General features: G+C 56.3%; 1 protein-coding gene across 5 annotated transcripts; it reads right to left on the bottom strand.

Annotated features, from left to right (window-relative positions):
- ASS1 (argininosuccinate synthase 1) lies at positions 1-26,704 on the bottom strand. Of its 5 annotated transcripts, none has more exons than XM_005495223.4 (15): positions 26,571-26,704; positions 24,106-24,217; positions 23,613-23,681; positions 23,205-23,393; positions 21,179-21,235; positions 20,695-20,769; positions 17,752-17,822; positions 17,347-17,377; positions 13,413-13,503; positions 11,506-11,590; positions 10,492-10,556; positions 6,113-6,244; positions 2,476-2,632; positions 779-844; positions 1-294 (listed from the first exon to the last, which is right to left on the bottom strand). In XM_005495223.4, the coding sequence occupies exons 1-15, from the start codon at positions 26,624-26,626 to the stop codon at positions 240-242; spliced, it is 1,311 nt and encodes a 436-aa protein (XP_005495280.2). In that variant the 5' UTR covers positions 26,627-26,704; the 3' UTR covers positions 1-239. The 5 variants fall into 5 exon arrangements, with proteins under 5 accessions (XP_005495280.2, XP_014128355.2, XP_074412330.1 ...); XM_014272880.3 differs by having other exon boundaries at positions 26,575-26,686; XM_074556229.1 differs by lacking the exon at positions 26,571-26,704 and adding an exon at positions 24,766-24,958.
- Between the last annotated feature and the right edge of the window lie 264 nt (positions 26,705-26,968).

Raw genomic sequence — 26,968 nt, 5'->3', positions numbered from 1 at the left:
TAAAGCGATAAAGCCCGGCTCTCCATGCCGGACCTGCGCGTGGCCGGGGTTTATTTCTTTCCCCACTTCTCCTCCGATGGACAAACATATATTTTTCCCCCCCTGATTGCATTTCACTTGCAGCCCCGTAACAAAGCCGTCACCTCCGCTCCAGGGAGACGAGTTACAATTACCAATTGCCACCACAATTAGTGCTACTTCTTCCAGAAATTAGAAAGGGGAGCGGGAGGCATTGATTGCTATTCATCCTGCTTTACGGTGACCTTGCTCTGGAGACGATGATATTCCTTCAGCCTGGAAACCGGGATTTGAAAAAAAAATAAATTAATTGTAAATTAACAGTAAGAACACACATTTCCTTTCAATTAATTTAAGCAGAATGAGGGGGCGTGAAGAGCAGGCGTTTGTTAAGACCTGTACAGTTTAATTATTTTTTTTTTCCCCACGAGATAATGTAATTAATCTTAGAGGAGTCGGGGGGACACGGAGCATCGGGGAGAACAAAGCAGTTAACAGGCAAAGGAAAAATTAAGAGCCCATTATGTAAATTCAGCGTGTTTTACAGCCCTGGAGTTGGGAGGGGTCTGAGAAATAAGTAAAATAACGAGGCTGGCTGTGCTGGGGAAGGCTGCAATTAAACAGGGCTGGTACTGGCGGGGCTGGTGGCACCCCACTGCTCAGGGGGGGCTTCCAAAGGGGGCTTGGATCACCCCCAGAGCCTGAGTGAGGATGGGGGAGCCTTGGGGTGCTGGGGAGGGTCCCCCTGGACGCCACAGACCTGAGGGAGTTGATGTTGATGAAGCCGGTGGCATCAGCGGGCTCGTAGTCCCCTTGCACGTTCATGCTGTGGAGAGAAAGGCTCTGTCACTGCCATGGGACTCCCAGGGGAATCAGGGCTGCCCTTTGGGATGGGAGAAAGTGTGAGGGATCCCAGACCTTGCTGCTCGGCCCTGCTGCTGCCCCCTCATCCATTGTGGGGGGCTCAGGGCTGGGTCCCTGCCAGCCCCTGGGGAAGGGGCGCATGGATCTGCCATGCCCAGGCTGCACAGGCCCTGCCAGGGACACTGCCCCAAAATCCCCTCCTTGGTCCTTCACTGTATCATCACCCTTCCATCATCATCACCTTTCCTTCCATCGTCATCATCCTTCCATCATCCTCACCCTTCCTTCCATCATCATCGCCCTTCCTTCCATCATCATCGCCCTTCCTTCCATCATCATCATCGCCTTTCCATCATCATCATCATCCTTCCTCCCCGTGTTCTGGCACCACCCAGGGTTGCTCACCCTGTTCCAGAGCAATCCTACAGGTTTGGCTCTAGAAAAGGGATGGGATCCTGGGCAGGAGGCACTGCTCCAGGCACAAACAGGGCTCCAGGCAGGCTGGGACAGCCCCACACTGGTGTGGGGTTTTGTGAACCTGGCAGTGATTCCTCAGAGCACATCCCCTTTCCCAAGGGAGCAGCCACCCACTGAATCCCAGCTCCCAACAGTTTCCTACATCCCCAAACCACACGGCTCATTTCCCAGAAACCACAAACCTTAAAGCAGGAAGTGGAGGGAAATAAAGAAGAAAAAATTTAAAAAATAAAAGAGTTTACAACGATTTTACCTCCCCTGACGGGCTACAGAAAAACCTCTGTGCTTTTATTTTTGCTCATTCGAGTGGTTCTGACCTGCTCTATAATTACGTTACTTTCTACCTACTGTGCAGAGGCATTTCCACACAGCTCTGCCTCTCACAGCTTTCTCTCGGGTTCCTGTGACGCCGTCACTCAAAGGCTTTCAAACCAGCGATGTAGAAATCAAAAAGAAAAGGAAAATGGTTGGAGACGCAGGGAGAATAAGTGCCCCTGCTTTTCTCTCCCTCTCTCTTTTTCCTCCATCCCACCCCCCTCCATCCTCCTTTTTTTTCTTCCCTCTTTTTTTTTTCCTTTTTTTTTTAATACTTTATTCATTTAATCTCTCCAAGTGAGAGTGCAAAGCATAATGAAGGGTTGGGACGGATTATTAGGAGCTGTTGATTTTGAGGGGGAGGGAAAGGGGGGAAAAAAAGCCAGAGAAGAGAAAGAGAGAAGATAATTTGACTCCGACTGATCTAAACTCATTCGGGTGTATTTATGGCTTATAAAGTGTTTAGAGAGATTGAAAGGAGTTGAGGGAGGGCTGAGGGGGGAGCGAGCAAGCGAGAAAACAACACGAAGAAAAAGGGAAAAGCCAGAGGGGGAAAAAAAAACCCCAATATTGACTTGAAACATGGCTCATGCTTCAGCTGTGTCACCTGTGCCAGTGGGGAAGGGATGGGATGGGATGGGATGGGATGGGATGGGATGGGATGGGATGGGATGGGATGGGATGGGATGGGATGGGATGGGATGGGATGGGATGGGATGGGATGGGATGGGGAAGGGTGGGATGGGATGGGGATGGAGAAGGGGAGCTCACTGTCACTCCTACCCACCCTGCCCCACTCACCTGACCAGCTCCTCGTTGTAGAGGGAGCGTGGGGACTCCCTGCCCAGGATGTAGACGTGGCCCTTGAAGACAGAGAGGCGCACGGTGCCCACCACGGGCTCCTGCGAGCGCCCGATGCACTCCCGCAGGAACTCACACTCAGGGCTGTGCCAGAAGCCTGAGGACATGAGATGGGATCAGTCAGGGGCTTGGGGAAGGCCAGAGGGACCTGGGACCCCAGGGCAGCCTAGGGTGGTCCCCAGGGTCCCCTTACAAGGCAGAGCTTGGGTAATTTCCAGGGGAAGGGATGGGATTGCAGGACTGGGTGAGGAAATGAGATGCTGGGATAAGCAGGTTGTGCCATGAGGGATGGAGATGTCAGGTGTTTCCCTGGGATTCACACACAGGCTGAGCCATGAGGGATGGAGATCTCAGGTGTTTCCCTTCTCCTTGGTGGCCCTCAGGATGGGAGAAGATGATGGAACAAACTAGGAATAGGCCATGGGGCTGTCCTTGTTCCAGCTCTGCTGGGCAGGGGTGATCATGCAGATGAAAAGGTTTGTTAAGCAGGAGTGAAATTGCCACTCAAACACCACCATCTTGGGAAGGCCAGGTGGAAACAGATGGACGCAGAAATGGGGGAGGATCAGCTTCCAGCTCCCCAAGAAAGGGATGAGCTATTCTCCCCTGGAATGGGCAGAGTAGGGGTCTGCCCCAAATGGCAGACTGTGCTCAGGGGGATGCAGCCCCACAGGAACCCCTCAGTCCCAGCAGCTCTGGGAATGGAAACCCCCTCAGCACTGGCTGGCTCCAGGGGGGACAGCAGCCCCTGGCAGCCCAAATGCCCTGAGCTGAAGCCCAGGCTGGGTGCTGGGGTGATGTGCAGTCACACCCCAGCCCCCAAACACATCCTGGGGGAGCAGCTGGGGCACTGCAGGTGCATGGAGGGGTCGTGCCCTGCCTGCCACCCCCATGCCCCTCCTGTCCCTAGGCAGGGTTATTAGCCAGGGAGCCCTGGGAGACCCGGAATAAAGCCTGGGAGATGCAGAAGGAGATAGAGGTGGAGGAAGAAAGAGCCCATTCACCGCCCTCCAGGCATGCCCCGCTTTTATCTCTCCCATCTCACACCGGTGCCCTCTCACCTTTCCCTTCCCAGCTGGGCTCTGGGGCCGAAGCCATTAAAGAAACAAATAATTTCTTTTGTTGTTTGGCCTGAGCAGGGCTGTATCCTGCAGCCTTGTCCCCGGGGTCTGTGTGGCCCTGCTCCAAGACACAGCACCATGGTCCTCACCACCAAACTCACCTCCTGAACTGATCCCCCCTGCTCCAAGGCACAGCACCATGGTCCTGCAGCCCCTCACCACCAAACCCACCTCTCTGAGCTGATCCCCCCTGCTCCAAGGCACAGCATCATGGTCGTCACCACCAAACTCACCTCCTGAACTGATCCCCCCTGCTCCAAGGCACAGCACCATGGTCCTGCAGCCCCTCACCACTAAACTGACCCCCCTCAGCTGCTCTACACTGGAGGATTTGGGGACCCCTTCCCTAAAATCAGGACTGCCACGCCAGTAGCAATCCCACTCCTTTTTTTTGGTCCCCACCCTCCAAGTGCAACTCTTCAACTAGCAGGACTGATGTAAAAAAATCCCGGTAAAAATAAAACCCAGACACACTAAAATAATAACCAGCTGCTTAAATCCTGCCTCTGACAGCTCCAGGTGGGAGGAAGCATCCCCCCCTCCCGACCCCCCACTGCAGACACTGGAAGCGATCCCCCTTAATGACCTCCCCACCATCGTGCCCTAATCACGGCGCAGGCAGGGGGACAATGGCATTTCCGCACCTGGAAAGGAGGGAACGGCTTCAAAGCCACCCCTCCACAATGGGATCAATAGGAACAGGGGGAAGATAAACACTAATTCTCCTAAAAACGGGACTGGCTGCAATAATGAGGTGTTAAAGGAAGGTGAGCTTGAAAGCCTGGCCTCGGGCATGGGGACCCACGGGTGCTTTTTGCACTTTGCTGGGGTTTTTCCTTGGATTTAGGGTTGGCTGGCAGGGGAGTTTAGGACCAAGCTGGGAATCCCTGGGGATTCAGCACGTGGAGCCAGGGAAACAGCATCCTCTGCCTGGCAGAGGTGGGGAGGGAGAATTCAAACCATGGTTCCCTCAGTGGCTTTTTAACCTGGTGGCTGCACAACGAGCCAGTGGTTAGGAATAAACAAACAAATAGGTTTAAGCCTGAACTACAAAAAAAAAAAATAGTTAAAAGAATGGCAGGCCAGGTCAAAGTCTGATAAAAATGGCCAGAGGCAAGAGTGGCACTGGGGAATGAATGAGGGCAGGGGCTGTGATCCAAGAGGAAGGTGACAGAGGTTCCCCCAGCCCTTGACAGGGCCCTAAAATGTGATTTAAGCAGCAAAGGGGCTCAGGTATTAAATGCCAGTTGCTGAGGAAGATGCAAGAGCGAATGTCCTTGGAGGGGAAGGTGACAAGCACTGGCACAGAAACTGCAGGAGAGAAAAGCCTGAGCCAGTCCTGTTGGAATTGCTGCTGCCCAAACCCCAAGCTCCCAAAATCAAGTTATTTCAGGTGTCTTCCCATTGAAAACCCCACAGGAATCATCCCAGCCCTTGTGGTTAGAGAAAAGTGATGGGATGAGGAGCTGGGAGGCTGAGAAATCAGTGACTGACAAATGTTTGGCCATGGGGCAGGAATGCCCTGCTGTGGGGCCTGCAGGGGTGACAGCTCTGAGCACCCAGGGGTGGGCAGAGGGGCTTTGAGCCTACTCAGGGCATTCTGGGCTAATCCTCCTTCCTTTAACTCAACACCAGAGCCTGGATCAGGGTGGATCCATGGAGCAGCCCCCAGGGCACTGCTGGTTCTCCCCCCAGAGTGCCAGGCCAGGGCACAGGGGAAATGCTGAGCTGTGCCCCCTAAACTCAACCCACGGTCTGGGGCTGTGGCTGCTGCACAGGAGGGAGGACACAGAGCTTCAGTGCTGGGTGAGCCCCTATCCCCTCGTTTCTCATGGCTCCCAGCCCTCTCCAGGCTGTGCTGTCCTGTCCCAGAGCAGGAGCCCCAACCCGCAGTGCCCCTGTGTGGGCTGTGCACCACATAGCACTGCCAGGACCCTCCATTCCTCCAGAGAGAGCCCCCTGTGCCACACTGCCAGGGCACAGGGACATCCAGAGCCCCCTGTGCCACACTGCCAGGGCACAGGGACAGCTCTCCAGCTCCAAATGCCATGGCAGGGTTTGAAGTTTAAAGTTTGGGTGCCCCATATCCCAGATATAGGAGGCAAAGGCAGAAGCAGAAGGGGTTGGAGGTGAGAGCTGGGGAAAGGTGACACTAGAGGGGACAAAAGGATGCTGAATTACATCCAAGTGTGCTGGTTGGGATGAAGTGGTGGCACTGGGCTGGGAGGGATGCCATGAGAAAGCCTCATGGAATATGGCATTGCCTCCCAAAGGCAGGCATGGAGCTCCCTGGGCAGGAAAGCAGGCACAGTGGAGTTTTGCTCAGCCCAAATCCACATTTCTCCTCAGGAGCAGCCTCAAAACCTCAGTTTCACAACCAATGGGACCTGCAAGCTCCAGCAGCAAGGAAGGAGGATGAGGAGGAGGCTGCTGTGGCAGGACTGGACTGCACCTACCGTTGTACACCAGCTCTGAGAATTTCAGGGAGAGCCCCTGCTTGATTTTCCTCACTTCCCGGTCCATGGTGAAGGCCTCGATATCTAAATGTGCATGGTACAGGATCGTTCCTGCTGGGGTCTCATAGATACCTAGCCATTTTTCCAGGCAGGGGGAAAAGCAGAAAAAGAGAGAGAAACGAATGAGACCAAAACTGTCAGCAAATGACAAAAAATAATGACTTGGCTGACAGAAGGAGCCGTGGTCGAGCACATTCAGTCTCAGCTCGCTGTAAAATGCATCTGTCATTATATTCATGCTGGGGCCGAGACAGTCCACTCCGCACCTTGCGGAGAAAATTTCTAGATTCCCCTCTTTGAAGAGGCACTCTGACGAGGCTAAATGACAGGGTTTGGGAACCGATCCCCCCACCCATCCGTGCCCAACGGTCTGCAGCTGAAAACCTGTAATTAGCAGAACGAGCGGGGCACAGGCATGGGGAGCGCGCAGTGCCCTCCTCTCCCCGCGGCTGCCGGGAGCCAACGAGGCTACCTGGGGCTGCCAGGGCAACTCCTTCGGGGCTGGCAGGGCCCCCCCAGGCCCTTCCTGCTGCACAAGGCCTGGGGATGGAGGGTGTTTAATTATTTTGGCGTGCTGCTCCTTTGTTCTAGCCGTTCGAGGCTTGTTTTGTGCGTGGTGTTTAAACGCGAGCGTGGCCAGGCGGTTCTGCCGTCCATGGAGGTGGAAATATTGTGGGGAAATGCTGAGCTGGTGTCGCTGTGAGTGTGTGATGGGAAAGGCTGTGAGCTTTAAAGGGTTGTCTCCTCCAAGCCCAGCTCCCATCTCCTGCACCATTGATCCTAAATCCATTTGGGGTCCAAAATGCTCCAGGCAGTGGTGGGGTCACACCCTGAGTTCCACAGCCAGGGCTGTGGCAGCAGCCCAAGGCTCTTCCATCACACCTCATCCCAAGCCAGGGCTGTGGAACTCAGGGTGTGACCCCACAGCCAGCATGTCCCTGTCCCCTGCCCACAGCAATGGTCATTTCCCAGGGCTGGGCATCTGCTGTGCTGCAGTCATGGGAATGGCAAAGGGAACAAAGTCTTCACTGAAGTGGATGTGTCCCCAACCAGCCCCAGCCCCACGAGAGGCTGAGGGGAGCCCACAGGGCTCAGAGCTTCACCAGGCTCTGCTCTCTCAGTGCCCTGGAGTGTGGCACAGGCTCAGCACCTCCTGTGCCAGCGTGGCCACAGTCCCACAGACACAACAGGAGCCACAAGGGCAGCAGTCCAAGGCTCTTCCATCACACCTCATCCCAAGCAGTGCCCATGGTTTCAGCATCCTACAGGACCACAGCCTGACTGTCCCAAAGGAGAGCAACCCTGGTGAAGCCCAGGTGGGGCAGCTCAGGTGCTCACCAAACATCCATTCCCTCAGGATGTGGGAGCAGACAGCCAAGTTACACCAAACCCCAGCTGTCCTCATGGGCACAGCAGTGACAGGGAGCTGCTCCAGCCCCTCACTGTGGATCTGAGCCCACCACTAATATAATTAATACAATTAATATTCCGTCTCCTTCCCCTGAGGGCTGTTAAAGCCAGTTTGGGCTGAAGGTTTGGGTCTATGCCTTTACTCCCACCTCCTGCCCATCTGGGGGTGCTGGGAGACAGGACCAGAGTGTGTCAGCTGGGGCAGAGGGGAGGGCAGCTGACAGCCACTCTCCAGCCTCTGCCGAGGAGACAAGAGACACCTTCAAAGTGACACTCGCACAATCTCCAAGTGTCTATTTTCCTCTCCCCATGTTTACAGGAAAAAGACAGAGGTGTCAGCACTGCAGCCCAACGATGCTTCAATCACCCCATAATTACTGCTAAGGAAGGGGGGACGGGAGCAGGGGGGACAGGGAGGGAGGCAGTGAAGGAGACAGCTGCCGCTACTTAAAATTTTCTAATTTGTAACCTCGGCTGTCACTTCACCTCCATCGGAGCAATTCTGCTGTGCTGAGTGCAGGCTGTCACTCCCAACGTCATCCCGGGGACAGGAAGGGATGTGGGGAAGGACAGGGGGATGCTGTGCCCATGGGAAAATGCTGCCCAAATTTCCACCCCTGGTCCAGGGCTGAGGTTGAGCCATCAGGCCCAGTTTGGTGCTCATTGCAGGGAAAGGGTTTTCCACTTTCTCCTCCATCAGCTCAGCGCATCCAGAGGAGGAAAAAGGAGGGAGCCAAGGGGAGGAAAAGCCCCAGCCGCCGGCAGCGCTCAGCTTTTGGCAGCGGCCGTCCCCCTCCTTCCCTCTTCCTCCCCACTGATTTCATTTACCTCACTTAATTAGCCCCCCTTCGGAGTTAAAAAGATAATTTGATAATGAGGATGTGAGCGGGAGGCAGAGGCAGGGCCGTGCCCCCCGGCCCAGCCGTGCCCCCGACCCTGGCACCCCGTAATTAGCCACCCTCCTGCCACTAAAACAAATAGGGCAAACCCGAGTTAATTGGGCTTGAAAGGCTGCGAGTGGTTCTGTGCCCCCTCGCCCATTAGGTCTTAACGAAGTTCAATTAGGAGCTTAGTAAAAATCAATGCAAATGAATTTTTCCTCTTCTCTCACTTCCTGGGACTGGGAGATGAGGAAGAGGAGGCACCTTCGCTGCCACCTCCACCACAGGGAAGGCTCTGGCCATGCTGCTGCCCGTGCCTCAGTTTCCCCTGCAGAACCCCAAATCTGCAGGGCAACCTCACACTGCTGGGTTTAAAGGATTGTCTCCTCTAAGCCCAGCTCCCATCTCCTGCACCACTGATCCTAAATCCATTTGGAGTCCAAAATGCACTCAGGTCACACCCTGAGTTCCAAAACCCTGGAGGAGAGCAGGTGCCCACAGCCCCTCCTGTTCGGGCCTGCTCCATGCCACTCTCCCTCCCTCCTGCATAACACATTTATGGGAGGTTTCTCTCAATCCCAAAAAGCCAACCAGGGATGGGATCCTGCTCAAAGCAATGGGGGGAGGCTTCCTCAAGCTCTCATCCCCACAAGGAGCCACCCAGAGTCTCCTCTCTGCAGGGCTGGCCTGGTCCCGCAGTGCAGGAGCACGGCAGCCATCGCTCGGCCCCAAATGTGCGGGGCAACCTCACAGGAGCTGGGCTTGGAGGAGACAATCCTTTAAACCCCAGCAGTATCTCCTGCACCACTGATCCTAAATCCATTTGGGGTCCAAAATGCACTCAGGTCACACCCCGAGTTCCAAAACCATGGAGGAGAGCAGGCGCCCACAGCCCCCTCCTGTTCGGGCCTGCTCCATGCCACTCTCCCTCCCTCCTGCATAACACATTTATGGGAGGTTTCTCTCAATCCCAAAAAGCCAACCAGGGATGGGATCCTGCTCAAAGCAATGGGGGGAGGCTTCCCCAAGGTCTCATCCCCACAGGGAGCCAGCCCAGGGTCTCCTCCCTGCAGGGCTGGCCCAGACCCCCCGGTTCCCTGGCGCAGCAATCGCTCGCTGGTATCACACAGCAGACAGACGTGACAGATAAATGGGGTTTGGAGGAATTATTAAATGCTGGAAGGGTCACTAGAGCGTGTCAGTGGCTCTTAAAAAAATGAAGCAGATTTTGACAAATTACTCAGCATCCTGAATGCAAATGCACAGGCTGGTGTGTGTGGGTTGGGGTTGGTTTTTTTTACTTCCTTCTTTTGGTTTCAATTTGATTATTTAAACTCAGATCAAATGATTTGGGGTTTTGTTTCTTCTTCTGTGGTGGGGAGGAACACCACAGGCTGAGTCTTACCAAAATTTTTGCTGTTGTCCTGCACAGAGGGCAAGTTTAAAGAAAGGAAGCATCTAATTAAGCATTAACGAGATTTAAAACAAAAGAGTTGGAGCAAGGAGTTGGTAAATGATGCTGAGCCACCTCCTCACTTACTTTTTCACTGGGCAGCTTGCTGCCTCCAGAGGTTTCCAATGAAATTGATCCCAATGGAAGATCAATATTAGGAGACATAGACTCAAAAATGTGTGGATAAAACAAATATTTGCCTTTAAAAAAACATCAAAATAATAATTTGCATCAGCTTCCTGTGGTTTGTACAGGCATTGTAGAGTCTGGCACTATCCAGGACCTTCCATGAGCATATCCCCACAAAACCCAGAGCCTGGTGTGTTTGCTGTGGGGACAGGTCTCACCTGGGGGCACTGGGACCCCCTGGCTGGTGACAGCAGAGGCAGTGAGTGGGAAACTGCTCTCATTAAAGAGCAACAAAGAGCCCCTGTCATGAGCAAATCTCTGCCAAAATCTGATGGGGAGGGAAAGGCTGAGACTGCTGGTGTGACCTGAACCAGAGCACCCCAGCATTACTGGGCACCCACCATGGTTTTTCCCATTTTTTTGTCTTTTCAGGGCCGTGCTCTCACCTCTGGACTTCATCCCCACGAAGCGGTTCTCCACGATGTCGATGCGCCCAACGCCGTGCTTGCCCCTGTCAGGAGAAGGGAGGTTGCTGCAGTCCCAGCCCCACAGCTGGGTCAGAGGGGTGGACAATGGGGAAAAACCCCAAATGACAGCAGGGAGCCTCTGGGCAGCACTGCTGAGCAGCAGCAGGGACAAGGACAAGGCAGGTGACAAGGAAATGGATTTTTCTCTCCACCACTTGTCACTGGGGCTACCAGTGCTGCAGGCAGCCATGGAGCTTTGGCCACTGGGAAATAAACTGGGCAAGGAGACAGGACATGGGACACCTGTATTTCCAAAGCACTTTTAAAACCACTTATTAACCATTTTAAAAGTGAATAAAGTAGAAAAATTCATTCCCATTCACCACCAGGAGGATAAAGGCACAGAGGAGGATGGCCAGGACTGGGTGGCACTTAGGAGGGGTGGGTGCCCTTGTGGGTGCTGCTGTATTTTTGGGCAAACTCCTGAGGATGGTTCTGTGCCAGCAGCAGCAGAAGCCGGGCACGGGGTGGCACATGGAAAGAAAACCCCAAAGGAGCTGCTGCTGTGGAGACTGGAATAGAAAAGGGCAGTGAACCTGGCCAGCAGGTCTCCATTCCCCCAAAAAGTCAACTCTCCACATGAAAAGCACACTGAGCCTTCTCAGGGAGACGGGGCAGGGCAAGATGTGAGAGCAGGGGACAAGAAGTAAAGGCAGGGGCATGGCACCTGAGGCACACAGGCAGCCCAGAGAATGCTCAGAGGACTTTTTAATCCTCCTCATGCCCAACGACCAAAACCCTGAGGTATTTATACCCTTGTGCTCCTGGCCTTGGTGCCCAGCTCTGCTGGCTGGCATTTATGGCACAACTGGCACACTCCCATTGCTGGCACCATCCCTGGGTTCACCAGGATGTGAGATCCTGCTCCCACCCCGCTGGGTGCCCTGGGGATGCTGCCCTGTCCCCTCTGCTGGTGGACAGGGTGGCACTCACGCGATGTCGTTCAGGTACACAAAGAGCTCCAGCGCCGAGGAACGAGTGGCTCCGTCCCCAGTGTTGGTGACCTTCACTGGGACACCTGCAGAGGCGGGGACAGAGGATGGGCAGCATCAGCCGGTGTCAGGATCCCCCCGGAACATCACCCCGTGGGCGTTAAATAGATGTGACAGATATGAACTCTAAATAACTTCTTAAAAAGGCATATCCAAGCTGGTGCGAGGGGGAGGCGAGGGGAGGGGGACCCACCTCGGGAGAGGAGCGAAATAAATAAATAATAAAAGGCCATAAAAACGTCACCCCCCCCCTCTTTTTCCTCTCTCTCCTCCCTCTCCCTTTTTTTTTTAGGGCCTGTGAAATTGCAACCAGGCCCTTAACTAATTGAATTTCACGCTCCGCAATTGTCTTACGGCGCTGCACCTTCTGTCCCACCAGCCCTTGCTGGGGAGGGGGGACAGAGTGACAAATGTGTGTCCCCCTCCTCCTCTCACCAGCACGGGGGGTGTCTGGGGGGGACCCCAGCCCGGGCTGCTCGCACACGCACGCACACGCACCCCGCGGCGGGGCGCTCCCCGCCATGAATTCATTACTGCACCTTCTCTTTCTTTCTTTACCCCCTCCTTAATTTTTTGGGGTTTTTTTCTTTTTTTTTTTTTTTTTTTAAGGGCACCGGGCAGGAGCGAAGCAGAGCGGGGTGTTGGTGGTGGTGGTGATGGGGTAGGGGGGGGATGCTGAATAGAAAGAGGGATTTTTTCTTTAGCGGTGTGAAATGAGCAATAAATGTATTAGGAAGCTGACAAGGGGGCTGCGGAGCCCACAAAGAAAAGCGGTGCGGAGTTGGAGGCTTAATCCCCCCTCCATCTGCCCTCCTCATTACCATTTAACGCACTATCAGTTGCCAATCAGCCTCAATGCCTCCCTTTCTAGTCTTTATTATATAGGCGCCCGCAAGAGCCCTGTCTAGTGATGGGGGCTGTCAGCTCCCCCCCAGCGCCCCCCCTTTAAACCCCCTATTTTCCAGGGGTTTATAAACTCAGTTGTAAATTGCTATTAAATGTAAACTCGCGGCAATAATGAACCTTAAGCTGCTTCTCGGCGTGGGCCCCCCCAGCCCGCGCCCTCCCCTCGCCCCGGCTCTTTCTCTCCTCATCCTCCACCGGGATATTGGCCGGGGTCCGCTCGGCGAAGAGCCGACAACGTCGGGGCTGTTGTTGCCGAAAGCTGCTTAGCCTTTGAAATAGTTAATAATTAGATTAAAACTTCAAATAAATTAACTAGGGGCTGAATGGGCTGCCGGGAGGGGGGCTGCTCCTCGCAGGGGGATCGCTATAATGGAGCAGGGAGGGGAGGGAGTGTCCCCTCCCTGCAGGGTCTCCCCCCCAGCCTGTGCTGGGCTCGCCACTGCTGCCAGGGTGGGTGGTGGCACGGGGATGGCTGTGGCTGGCAGAGGTGGAGATGCTGCCCAGTGTGCCCTGCTCGGTGCTGGGCCCTGCCTTGTGTCCCCAGGATGCAGTGGAGTGTCCCCAGAGATGCAATGGAGCATTCCTGCCTCCTCCATGATGGCATCACCAGCCAAATCCTGTCGAGCAGCTCCCCAGCTGTTACCTGGCCAGCATCACCTGCATGCCCTCAGAGCCACCTGCAGGACAGGGGACCCTGTGCCCACTGTGCCCTGATGGAGTGAGGGAGCTCAGACCCCTTTCCACTCTTAGGGGGGTCCCAGAAACCCCCTGGGATCTGAGCAGACCCTCTGCACACCTCAAAGGGCCCTGGTGTGCTGCTGCACCATCCTCAGCCCCAATCTCAGAGTCAGGGCCACCCATCTGCCCAAGAACCCCAGTCCTGGGTGGGAAGTGGGGCTTGGGGACCCAGGGACAAGGGCCTGGCAGCAAGAAGGCTCTTACCCCTCTCAAACTCGATCTCCAGCACATCTGGGGTGTCAGGAGACTTGGCTGGGTCACAGGTCTTGGTGTAGAGCCCGGGAGGAGCCTGGTTCTGCAGGAGAGGGAGAGAAGAGGGAGAGTCAGTGGCATTGCCATGGCCAACACTGCTGGCAGCCCCAACCCCAAAGCACATCCTTCATCCCAAAACACATCCTCCGTCCTAGGGGGGGGTCATCCCCCATCCCAAAGCACATCTTCCTCTCAGGGGTGCTTCCCCCACGCCAAAGCACACCCCTCATCCCAAAGCACATCACTCATCCCAGGGGTGCATCCCCCACCCCAAAGCACATCCCCATCCCAAAGGATGTTCCCCATCCCAAAGCACGTCCCCCACTCCAGGGGTGCATCCCCCATCCCAAAGTTCATCCCTCATCCCATTTTGGATGTATTCCAAAATACATCCTCCATCCCAAATCACATCACTCATCCCAGGGGTGCATCCCCCATCCCAAATCCCATCCCCATCCCAGGGGTGCATCCCCCATCCCAAATCACATCACTCATCCCAGGGGTGCATTCCCCATCCCAAATCACAGGACCAGCACGGCGCAGCACCGGCGCTTACCGGGGGCCCCGGGAACAAAGGGGTTGGCAGAATCAGCCAATTTTTCCCCTCAACTTGATCTCATCTTTCCCTCCGCCGCCCCCGCAGCTGGAGGCGGGCTGGCTGAGCAGAAGCAAGTCAGGCAGGGAAAAGCAGGGCGCGGGCAGCGGGCGGGCGGGCCCCGCACATCCCCGCACCGGCCCGGCTCATCCGGCACTGACCGAAAACGCTGATGAGGCGGCCTGACCCCAGCAGGTGCTCCCGGCACACCGGCTCTTTCAAGCTGTCCCCGGGGTTAATACACACGGGGGAAAATAGAGCAGCAAAGCAAAAATCCATTTCAGAGCACATCAACCTTTATGTATATATATATATTTTTTTTCTCTCTGAGATTTATAGGGAAGAGGCATCTTATCTCCATCAGAGCCAGGCCAGCAGAGGCTCGGGTGCCGATGGTGAACTGCTGCAATTGAAGTGCGTGCCAGAAGGGGGGTGGGGGCCGGGAAACGTAATATAAAAAAGCTTTCCGTCCCGGAGAACAAATGCTTTGCAATTTCACATGGCCCCTCAGCACTCACCCATGATGCGGCTGACCCCAAAATACTTTCAGATGTGTGTTTGTAAACTGCTGCCTCCAGAGGGACTCCCCACCCAGCCACAGCTCCACGAGGTGGAGGGGGAATGGGGGCACAGAGCAGCCAGGGCGCTGCAGCACCATGGAGAGTCAAGCAGCCTTTTGAAGGCTTCAAACTGGTACTTCCCCACTAACCCAGAGCTCCAGCTCTGTCCAGCTGGGTTGTCTCTGGGCAGGGAGGCCCTGCCTGCACTCACCCACTCAGTGCCTGGTCCATGCTCTCCCTGTTCCTCTTTTCCTTTTTAATCCACAATTCTGCTCACTTAATCAAATCATGGAATAGTTTGGGATGGAAGGGACCTTTAAAAGTCCCTTTTCCTCCCTTCTCTTGCATTCCAGCAAGGAAAAAAAACCGATAAGGTATAAAGCAAGTTAGGAAAAAGAACCCATAATAATCCACCCAAGAGCGATTGCTTTTAAAAAATTTAAGCTTTTTAAATGGAAAAGTAATTTCTCTACAGAAGAAGTTTTCATCTAAAATTTTTCCAGGCTGGCAACAAGAATTTTAGTGAAAACTTCAATTTTTTTTTCTCCAAATATATTTCTATTTGCTGAAGCACTGCCAGCACCTGAAGGAACCCCACACAGCTGCAAGGGAACCCCATCCCACCCTCCAAACTGGGGGGGACCCCTTGCCTCTCCCCAAACCTCGGGGTGCCCATCCCAACACCAATCCTGGCAATGCAGACACAGCCACCCAAGCACTCCCTGCAGCAAACCCCTCCTCGCTTCCCATTTAATGTCATTTTTGTCCCTTTCCCTCGTTTTAAGGCACAGGCACTGGCAGGCAGGCTCATCTCCCCCGTGCCCCCACGCACAGATTACACGGGCTGTGGATTTCAATTTTACATCGTCTGGCCTTTCCTAGCCCTGATCACACTTATTAACTAGATGAACCCGCGAGAGATGATGAAAAACTTTGAGTTCAAAAGGAAAAGGTGGAAGGGGGTGGGAGAAAAAAGACCGGAAAGTATTAAAAACTCTTTACTAAACATTGGAAGTCAAAGTCAGGTAGTTTCCAATTTTCCGAGCCAACTATGAAAACCCCTATTAAATAAAATAACTAAATAGAAATAAAAGTGACATTTGGCTTGCGTTCCATCATTACGGTGTGAGTCTGTCCTCTTTTTATTCTCTCTCCTAAAAGCACAGTTCAAATGACAAATAGTTTGTTGCAGTGTATCAATGCCTTCTATTTATCCCTCCCCGCAGGGGGGCTAGTCCTGCAATGTCATCTTTAAAGGGAAGAGAGGGAAAAAAAGGGGGGGAAAAAAAAGGGGGGAAAAAAAGGGAAGAGTGTGTGGAAAGTGAGAGAGGGAGGGGGGAAGAAAGAAGCAAGAAAAACGGGGCAAGAAGAGAAGAAATTGGAAGCAAATGGTCCATGAAGTAAACCATGATGCAGAGCTATCGATGCCGCAAATGGTTTATTCATCCGGCTGATATTGTTGTGCCCGGGACTGAATGAACTCTTTCAGAGTGCCATATGAAGTTAAAGCAAGTAAATTTCTATCTTTCTCCACATTAGCTGCCTCATTGCCCTTCAATCGGGCCTCACAGAGGCAGAAAATAGCTCAACCATCTGCTTTCAAATCCCTGCGTTTGGCAGGTCCCGGGGGTTTGGGGAGGGGAGCCCGCCGTGCCTGGCACCCCGGATCCTGCCAGGGCCGCCTTGTGCCCAGCACCGCATCCTGGGCCGGGCGGGGGACAGCAGCGACAGGGACAGCAGCGACAGGGACAGCAGCGACAGGGACAGCAGCGACAGGGACAGCTCTGGAAGCCATCCCCAGCACAGTCACAGGGTGAGGTGCCCGAGCAGGGGATGCTCCGGATGGGGTCAGGGCACAGCTCAGCCCCGGGTTTGGCAGAGCCCGGGGAGGGCGGGGTAGAGTAGAGGCGCTGGGTGCTGCAGCTGCCTCGGGATAGCCGTGGGTCAGGCCCGTGCCACCTTCAGCTAAAGCCCGGACCACCCATCCCTGTGCCAACCACTCTCTGTGAAGGAGTCCCCACAGGAACCCGGCTGTGACCCATAGACACCCTCCTGGAGGGCACCAGAGGAGGAGCAAGACCCCTCTCCACCTTCACCCTCCTCTTCCTCGCTGCCCGGCGCAGGCACGCGTCAGCCCCGCTGCGGGAGCGGCTGCGGGCACCGAGCTCCAGCGGCTCCGCTCGCTCTGCGCCCGCCTTCCCCTCCTCTCCCGGGCTGTCTAATTAGCCCTGATGGATAGTTTAAATAGATAGTTTAAATAGATAGTTCAAATAGCGGCCGGGCCGGGGACCCGCTGGAGCGTGAACGGCGCAGGCAGCGCCAGGATGCAGCACCGCGGGCACGGCTCGCACGGCCGGGGATGTGGCGCTGTCACCGGTCCCTGATCCCTGCTCGTACCAGAGCTGGCGGCCCCATGGGTGTCCAACATCACCACCCACCCAACGGGAGGTTTTGCCCCCGTGGAGAGCGAGGAGGGCTGGGCGATCTGCAGGGGACACCCCGAGCCTCTGCCCCCCGCACCAGCACCGCATCCAACTGCTCCTTTAACGCTGCCCCGTCACTCTGTCCCCTCCGGTGTCACCCTGGTCCCGTCCCCTGTTCAAGCTGGCAATGAACGCGCCGGGGGCGGTGGCGGAACCTCCCCGGGCGGCCCCGCCGTGAAATTTCCAATTAGGCTGCAAACACACCCTGAGACGCCCCCGACCCGCGGCTGCCGGGATCGATTGATTACCTTGGGGTTCTCCAGGATCCCGGCTTCGTAGCTGCAGCAGGCAGGGAAGGAGGGAGAGAGAGGTCACTGCAGCACCTGCAACTTTGCAACCTCAAAACCCACTGGGATGAGACCCCTGCTCCCACCCACCCCGTGAGGATGGACATAAGAACACGTCATGGATTTCCAGAGGGTTTTAGCAGCAACCCTGAGAGGAGAGCTGGGCTTAGGAGAGTCCAGGAGATGAATGCTGCCATGGGAAATATAGATAACTAGTCAGAAAGGGAGGATGGAGGATTTGGTGGGGTCAGCATGTGGAGGGGCAGCCTGGGGCAATGGATGTGCAAAGGGCTGCTCTGGACATGTGGGTTGGAGGGGACTGGGGCTCCAGATCTCATGGGAGTCCCCACCTGCCCAGCTCCTCACCTGATGTGCATTAGGTTCTCATCCATGCTCCAGGGTGTCTGAGGCGTCACAGGCACTGGGATCCCGTGTTTCTGCCAAGAGAGGGAGAGTGGGGATAAGCCAGCCTGCAGGGAAAGCCATCTCTCATCGATGCTGGTCCCCAGCAGGATCAGCCCCAAAAGCACAGAGGCACAGCCCAGGGCACCAGCAGGGCAGCACAGAGCAAGGTGCACTCCCATGTCCCTGACCAACACCAGCTGCCACCACAAGGGCCAGCCCAACAGGGACATCAGGGACACAGTGTGGCTGGGTGGGGGGAGAACGGCCATCCCAGCCCTGCCAAGGCTGGAAGGGGCCCCAGAGCACCCCGTGAACCCCAGAGATGGGGACACCAGCACAGATGATGTCTGCTTTTCCCAGCTCCAGGGCCAGGATGGTGCAGTGATGCTCTCAGGTGTGTGGTGGGATTGTTGGGGTGTTCATTGCAGGGCCAGGAGCTGAATCTGATGACCCTGTGGGTCTCTTGCAGCTCAAGGTGTTCCATGATTCTGCAATTCCCCCAGCCAGGCTTCTCAGCAAGGGGAGGTGACACTGGGATCCGTGTCCCCAAACCCACAGGATGCTCTAGAGCCTACAGAGGACAATGCTGTGTCATGAGGGGACAGCAGCACATCCTCACAGCCTGGTGCAAACCCCTGGGGAAGCAGACACACCCCAGGCTCAGTGCCCAGGGCACCTTGAACATGCCATGCCCAGGGACGTGAGGCCCCACAGCTCTCTGGCCAGCAGGATGTACAGCCCCGAGCCCAGCTCCCTAACGAGGTCACCAGCCTGCCATTTATCCACTGACACTTCAATGGGGGAAATTGCCTGTGAAAACGAGGTGAATACGTGGGGGAATTAGCGGGAGAGGTGACAGCAGCAGGCTGAAACTGGAGCCAGTGGGGATGTCACCCACCCTGCAGGGACACCGAGCCACAATGTGCTGGCTCTGACATGGCCATGGCAAGACAGGGATGGGGACAGCAGCTCCCACTGAGCCTTGATGTGTCTGTACAGCCTGGGCAGCTCTGGCATTGCAGTGTCACCACAGCAGGGGCTCAGTAAGGGCTCAGCTGGGGACAGGAGCAGGGGCGGAGGGGACATTTCTTGTTTGGCCAGTAAGGGGAAGGAAATGCTCGTGGTTGTTGCATCACAGCCCTCAAACCAGCACCTGAGGTGGGAACAAGATTCTGAGATCTCATGCTGTAGAGGGACTGACTCAGCCCTGCTCCTGGGGGGACATGGCCTCAGGCTCATGGGTCCTGATTTGCTGGTTCCCCACCATAATTCCGGCATAAAGCCTGCTGAGACCCCCCACTATCCAATCTAGACCTTCTCTGGCACAGCTTAAGGGCATTTCCTCTTGCCCTATCTTCTATTTGTGAGAAGAGACCCAGCATTGACACACCCATCTCATCTGGGGTGTACAAATCCATCTTCCAGTGATCCTGAGCAGCCTTGTGCCTCCAGCCAGTTCTCTCCCGGTAACTGGGAAAGCCAGTGTTCCCCAAACCATCCTCACCACATTCCAAAGAGGATCCTCCAAGTCCAGACCCAATACCTACAGAGCCTAGGCAGCCTTTGCAGGAGCCAAAAGTGCCAGGACCAAAGAGGGATTTTGTTCTCAGCTTCACTTGCTCTGCCTGTGGCCAGGCTATTCCTGGGGCACAACCCAGGGGGATTTGGCTGCTCTCATTAAGGTGTATGAGAATGAAGCAGCCCCTGGCACAGATTTATTGCCAGAGCAAGGCTGGGTTCAGCCCCTGGGCAGCAAATCCATGGAGAGAGCTGTGCCACAGTGAAACAGAGCCTCACTTCCCCTGGCACCAACGGAGCCCCAAAATCATCATTTTCTAATTCCCCCAGCACCAAGGTGAGCACATGCATGTGCTCAAAGGACCTGGCCATGCATCTCCCTCTCCTCAGGATGAAAAAGAAAGGAAACCACATTTTTGTTTTTGTTACAGATAACCAAAGACTGAAAAGTACTTAAACCCTCACCCACAACCTTTTGCTCGTGGAATGGGGCCCCAACCCATTTCATTTCCCTTCCTCCCCCTTCCCAAACAAACAAAACAATCCCTACAACCAAACAAAACCCCCAACCCCAAAACACATGTTCCATTTTCCATATAATAAAACCACGGTGCTCTTAATAACTCCCCTATTTGACAATTTGTTTGGCAACATATGGAAAGCTCTCGTAAACTCTCCCCTTCATAATACAGCAGCAGATGGCAAACACAATCCTCAACACACCACGCTCTCCTGGCAGCCCTAATGGGCTCAGAGGGCTCCTCACCCCACGCCACATCCCTCCAGCTCCACACCTCTCCTTCCCTGAGATTACCCAGGCAGCTCCAGTGGCAGCTATTTAAAAACTGAAGCAATTTTCTGGTTTATGCACAGAGCTGACTTTTCCCTTTTGATTGATTGAGCTGAGTTGTCAAGCATTTCCATGGAGTCGCTAAAAAAGAAAGGTACCCTGGTGGGCACATAAAAACCTGATGCAAAACTTCTAATATGTTTTATTGTAACTTGTACTTCAAAAAGGAAGGGACAACAAAGGTGAATGTATTTGCTTTGTCTGTTACACAAGTCAGGGAGCTGGGACCCGTTTCCTTGGAAAGAGGGTTACAATTAATAGCCAGGTAATTATGAGGCTTTTAGAAAGGAAGGAGAAAAAGAAACAGAGGAAAGGGGGGTGGGGGAAACTCTGACCAGGAGGCTCCTGAGTGGTGCTGCAGGGATGTTGTGCAGAGTGTGCTGCTGTCACCTGCCAAGCCTGGTGAGCATCCTGTGGTGGCCCTGAGCATCCCATGGTCACTCCAACAATCCCAGGGCTACCCTGAGCTTCCACAGCCACTCTGAGCACCTTTTGCTGCCCTGGGCATCTTGTGGCTACCCCACGCCAGCTCCTACCTTGGCATAATCCATCAGCTCACGGCGGCCAGGAAAGCGCTGGTAAAACTCAGGCAGCCTCCACGGTGCAACAACCTGGCAGGAGAGCAGGAGATGAGAAACCCCCGCCCTCTTGTAGCCCCTGGGAGCCAAGACCAACAGGGTGTTGCTCCCCAGCTGAAATTTAATCTCCCAGCACAAGGTGGGAGTAAACCAAACCCCGACCCTAACCAGGCACTGGATGCAGAGGGAAACAGGCAGCATCGATTAGCCAGCAGCTGCCTTGGTGCTGTCTCCTCTGTGGCCTCGTGGTGTTTGGGGTAAAAATAGGTCAATTAAGGATCATTACAGCGCCCTGAAATGCCAAAACGTCGCTGTGTGCAGCTGGTGGCTTGTTAAAGTGAGGCAGGGCCGTTTGCATGGGTGTTAAAACAGAATTGCCAGCAGCTGCAGAGGGACAGGAGCTCGGCAGTGGGGAGGCAGGGGATGGGTTTGGGTGCCTTACCTTGATCTTGGGACACAGGGCATAGCAGCTGAGCTCAAACCGAACCTGGTCATTGCCCTGAAACAGCAAAGGAGGTGCTGAGGGGTCACCCCAGCCCAGGGTGTGACAACACACACTCACACACAATCACACTCAGCCTCTGAGGAGCTGCTTGGCTCCAGCTACAGCTCCCCTGGTGGTGTTGGAAACCTTGGGCACAGAGGGCCAGGATTCTCTGTCCCATGGGATCATTCCTGGTCCATCTCCACGGCTGGTTTGGACCCCAAGCCACCTTTCCTGTAGCTCCTGATTGCTGTGTGTTCAAACCAGATTTGGGTATTTTTCCCCCCAAAGACATCAAAGGACAAAGAAGGAAGAGGGCAAGGTGGGGGTAAGACCACAGTGAGCAGAGGGATGCAGAAACTCATCATTAAACAGCTCCAAACCTCCCTTTACCTTAATTGTCCCTTGCTGATTAGATCCCACTAATGAGTCCAGGTAGCTGGGAAGGGGCAAGGAGCAGCAGGAAGGCTGGGAATTGCGAGCACTTCCAAGGGAATAGCAGTCACTGAAACCAATTTTCCACCCTCACCACGGGGTGTAAGGACCCCCATTCCCTGCCGTGGGCCTGAGGATACATTTACACCGGGCTGGGCATTCCCAGAGGACTATTACACACATCCAGCAGCGCACTCAGCTCCCTCCCGGGCCCGGCACTGTCCATCTGCTCGGCAGCAGCGGGATCCACACCCCAGATGGTCCCATCTGAGGCTCCGCAGCCGGCTCGGGTTACCGGCAGTCCGTCCGTCCGTCCCTGCCCGTGCCCGCGGCTTAATGGCTCGGGGAATGCAGCCACCTCGGGGAGGGCGCCCCTGTGTCGTGGTTTGGGAGGAAGTAAGTTTTTTGGGATGCTGGAAATGTCGCAGGCCAAACCATGACACCCTGCCAGCATCGAGGGCTGGTGGCACCTGGAGCCGAGGGGACACCGTGGTGCTGGGGGTGTGTTAATCCAGGGCACCTTTGCAAGAAAAGCTTGGTGGGGATTGATAGGATGGACAGAAAAGTGTGCAGGGACCCAATTGCAGCAGGAAAAATAATAATTCCGGTCATGTATCCCTTCAGCTGCCCCTTTGCCCCATTTCCTGGGTGCTCGGCAGTCTCCTGGCTGCATTTAACATCCGCTTTCTAGCAGGGTCCCCACCGGGGGACCCCCAAACCCATTGGCAATCTCCCTGGGAACCCTAAGGACCTGGCCTTAGCCCAAGGCACGGGCTGTGGGAGGAGGAGGAGGAGGCACCCGGCAGGTCCTGGTTCACCCTCACCTGCCCCAGGTGTCCAGGGAGGGGCTGGAGGTGCCGGGGGTAACCCACGGCCACGTCCCGCAGGCCCCACGGGCCCACCACGCTCCCCGAGGGGGATTCCCCCTCCCCAGGAACGGGCTGGCCCCGAGCATCCCTTTGCCACGGTCTCTGGCTGCCTCTAGCGGCAAAGCGTCCTCCCTGCGGCCGGCGGGGACTGCGGGGACGGGGATAGGGACAGCTGGGATAGGGACCGGCACAGCCGGGATAGGGACCGGGATAGGGACTGGCGCAGTCGGGATAGGGACAGGAACGGGGACAGGGACCGACACAGCCAGGATAGGGACCGGAGCAACCGGGATGGGGACAGGGACCGGGAGAGCCAGAACTGGGGACAGGAATGGGGACAAACTGTGGGACAGGACCTATCGCAGGACACCCCTAACCACGCCTGGTTGTGCTGGCTCAGTCCCAGCCGGCTCCTGGCCCGGGCAGCCCCAGCTTTTTGAAATTCTTGCCAGACAATCAGCTGTGACTCCAGCCTTCCCAACAGCGAGACAGAACCGAAATTGGGCACAGAAATCCCAGAAGTGAGGAGGAAGTGTTGAAACACGGCTGAGTTTTGCACAGTCCCCCCAAAACACCCTGAGCACCCCTCCTGGCACCCCCAGCTCGCCCTGCAGACTGAGCAGCTCCCCCAGCCGAGCACATTGAGCCACCCCTGCCCGGTGCCCGCGCCCCCTGCTCACCTTGCCCGTGGCCCCGTGGGCGATGTAGGCAGCTCGCTCCTGCTGGGCGATGCCCACCAGCCCGCGGGCGATGCAGGGCCGTGCCAGGGCCGTGCCCAGCAGGTACCGATCCTCGTAGAGCGCGTTGGCCTGCACTGCCGGCCAGATGAAGCTCTCCACGAACTCCCTGCTCACGTCCTCGATGTAAACCTGCCAGCAGAGGGACCCTGATGGAAGGGTTGCTGCAGGGGAAATCCACGCTGCAGTTTTAGGAACGGTGCAGCAAAAAAACTCTTTGCTTCTCTTTTCCTAAATGGCACTATAAGGCTTTGGGGCAAATCCTCTGAAGGATTTCTCATTGGCACAATCCCCTCTCTGGGGTGTGTGAGAGCCCCATGGTGGGCAGCAAGGGCAGGGACACTGTGTTACCTTCTTGGCCCCCAGTGCCAGTGCTTTCTTTCGTGCTGCCTCAAAATCTTCCTTCTGCCCAATGTTGGCCTGGAAAGGAGTGAAAACAAAAAAAAAGACTCAGTGTGAAACAAGGCCACAAAACCCAGAGCAAGTCCAGTTTGGCATAGGGCATTGTGTGCGGTATGACAGAGTCCGTGGTGGCTGGGCTTGAGGACACCCAGGATGGGCAGGAGGGGAGTTCCACTCCCTGAGCTGGATATCTCAGGGCCATGCCCTGCTCTGCCAAGCCCCTTGGCTCTGCCCTGATCCCCTGCCTTCATTAGCACAGGGTCATTAGCTGGCAGGGACAGGCTGTGCCACACAGGGCTGGCAGCTCAGCAGAGCAGCAGTGAGCTGGGCCATGGTTAACCAGTGCTAGCAGGGTCCCACCCACAGCACACACACACAGCAAGACCCCCACTGCCCCCCCAGACCAATGGCCCTGCACCCCCAGGGACAGCCCAGAGCTCACCAGGTAGGCGATAACATCGTAGCCCTGCTCCTTCAGCCACACCAGGATGCAGGAGGTGTCGAGCCCCCCACTGTAGGCCAGGACCACTGTGCCCTTGGGCTGAGCCATGGTGCTGCCAAAGCAAAGGAAAAGGGGGTCATGAAGCCCCTGCCCTTACTGCAGCCACCAGCCACAGCATCAGGAAGGATCAGCTGAAGCAGGGAGCCAGGGCAGGGCTGGGGGCAAGGGGAAAAGCCACAGCACTGTGACCATGGCCAGGTTGCGGCTCCCAGCCAGGGAGGACACTGCCTGTGCACCAACCTGTGCACCCTGAGGTGGCTGGACAACGGAGGAGCCCTCCCAGCCAGGAGGGCTGTTCTGCTCTTACCTTTTCTCCATGCTGGCAGCCCCAGCACAGCCTGCCCCACGTGCCCTGCAGTGCTGGGGAGCTCAGGCACCGTGGCAGAGGCACAGCTCAGTGCCCTGCTCTGGCACAGCCTAGCACGTCCTGCCCATCTGCAGAGCTGCCACAGACTCAGCCCCCTGTGCCCATCAGGACTGCAGGGCTGGGGGCCTTGGCAGCATCCCCTAGAGCCCAGCCCAGCCCCAAGTCTAATTAATGCTTACAGAGCATTTATTCTAATTGTGCTGCGGTGGTTTCTGCCAGCACCAAACACCTACATGGGGATTCAGCACCTTTCACCCTCCAGCCAAGGATACTGAGGACTTCAGCCAACAACAGGAGAGGTGAAGGGTGCAGCAGCCTGGATCTCAGGAGGGTTGGGGCTCCCGGGTAGGAAGGGGCTCTGGACTGTCCCTGCAGTCCCGGGGACAGGAATGTCCCCAGGCTGTGAATCCCAGGGCCCCACGAGGAGGCGATGCCAGCTGACCCTTGGCCGGGGGAGGCGGACGTGGAGCCGGCCAAGTCCTGTCCTGAGCCACTTTCACAGCGCTGCTGCTGCTGCCAAATCAGCACAATCCTGCTCCTGCAGGCCGCTCTGGGCCTTGCCCGCCGCTCCGGGCCGTGCCCGCTGCTCTGGGCCTTGCCTGCTGCTCCTGGCCGGCCCACCCAGCAGCTCTCCCAAGGATGGATGGGGTGACACCGGGGTGTACTGCAGAGCCAGCATCCCGAGGGGTGAGGCTGGAAGCCAGCCACAGGCAGCTCTGCGCTGCTCCTGCAGGGTTCTGGCTGAGGAACAGAGCTCTGGCAGCCCCGGACCGTTCCCTGCGGTTCCCCGAGCCTGCCCGTGCCCGTCGGGCCGTGCCACGCAGGCAGCACCGGGTGCCCGAGCTTGTGCAAGCAGCATTTCCCTGTGCCAAGCTGGGTCCCTGCCCAGCGAGCTCCAGCGGCCCCTTCCTCACGGGGCAATTACAGGAAGGCAATCGCAGTTCCCAGAACGGCCCAGCCCAACCCTGACGCTGCTCCTGCGGCTCCTTTGGAGACAACTTCCCTCCTTTAGTGCCAAACTCATCCCCGCTGTGGCCACCAGCATCGCTGCTGTGGTTGCCAGCCTGAGTAAGCAGCTCCGAGAGCGGGCGCACTCGCTCTACCAGTGGCCCAGCAGGGCGATAGGGAAGGGAAATGCCTCCAAGTTTTGCCTGCTCAGACCCGTCCCGATGTCGCAATGCCCGAGGGGCCTGGGGGCACTTTGTCCCGGAGACGCATCCTGCATCACAGAGACGGGGTGGGAGCAGCAGCGCTCCCAGCTCGGGAAACACGGCTGGTGCCAAATCTGTCTGCCCAGGAAGGGAGAGCCCCGAAGTTTTGGTGGCAATAAATCAGAGCAAACAAAGCTCGGTGAAGGGGAAGGCGGCGGGACTTTCTCAGCCCTTGTTGTTATTCCGTAGCGATTTCCGTGTGAGCTGGGGCAGGGATTTATTTTGCTGGAGAGGCTGGGGCTGCCCTGCGCCAAAGGAACACGGCGCTTTCGGTTTTAAAACCAAGAAATAAACAGAAAGGGGGGGGGGGAATAAAAAGGCTGAAACTTTGGTGAAGAGAGGAACTATCTTTGCCAGCCGGGTTGCTGCCTGAGGGCTGGGATGGAGCAGGCAGGAGGGGCAAGAACAGGGGCAAAGGCAGGCAGGAGGGACAGACACAGCCTTTCCAGCAGCACAGGCATGTGCTCAGTGCTGCTGGGCTTCTCTACCTCGTGGAGGTCCCATCCTGCCCCCCAAAATCCCAAGAGCAGAGAGGGCACGAGGAGGCACTGGCTGAGGTCTCAGCTCCCCTCCCTGAGGTGGCCAAGGGGACCCTCAAGGAAATGGGACTCACTTGGAAACTCCCCACTCATCCCAAACTGAGCTGGGAAGGGCTTGACTGCAGCGTGCACCGTGCTGGGGAGGGGCTGGCAGCCCCGTGCCCTGCTCCACACCCGTGGGTGGGTGGAAATGGGACAGACAGGATGAGGGGACAGACAGGATGAGGAGACATCCCCCAAGGCAAAGCCCCCCTTTCCCCTCTCCCCCCATGCCGTGCCCACACTCACTCACTCACTGCCAGTGTCCGGCTGCCCTCGGTGCTCTGGACCGGTGCCTGGAGCATCCTCCCCCTCCTGCTGCTCCTTTGTACCGGGCTCGGGCGGGCGGAGCCGCCGCAGGACAGCCCCTCCTTGGGCACCGTCCCGGGAGAGGCCCTGAGCTCCTCCTGCCCCGCAGAACCGGGGGAGAAGCTGACCCTGAGAAGGAACCAGTGCCCAGCTCCAGCCCCTGCAGGGCTGCTCTGGGTGCTGCCACAGCTCTCCCCCTCTCCTGAGCTCCTCAGCAACCTCCACAGAGCACCCATGGAGCCTCCTGCCCCCAAAGAGTGGGAAAATGGGGACAGAGGAGAGACGGCACCCTGCAGCACCTGGCTTTCCTCCCCAGACAGCAAGGAGGGGAAGGTTGG

The sequence above is a fragment of the Zonotrichia albicollis genome, chromosome 21 (assembly GCF_047830755.1).
Source record: "Zonotrichia albicollis isolate bZonAlb1 chromosome 21, bZonAlb1.hap1, whole genome shotgun sequence".
NCBI classification, from domain to species: Eukaryota; Metazoa; Chordata; class Aves; order Passeriformes; family Passerellidae; genus Zonotrichia; species Zonotrichia albicollis.
This window is presented reverse-complemented; position numbering and strand designations above follow the sequence as displayed.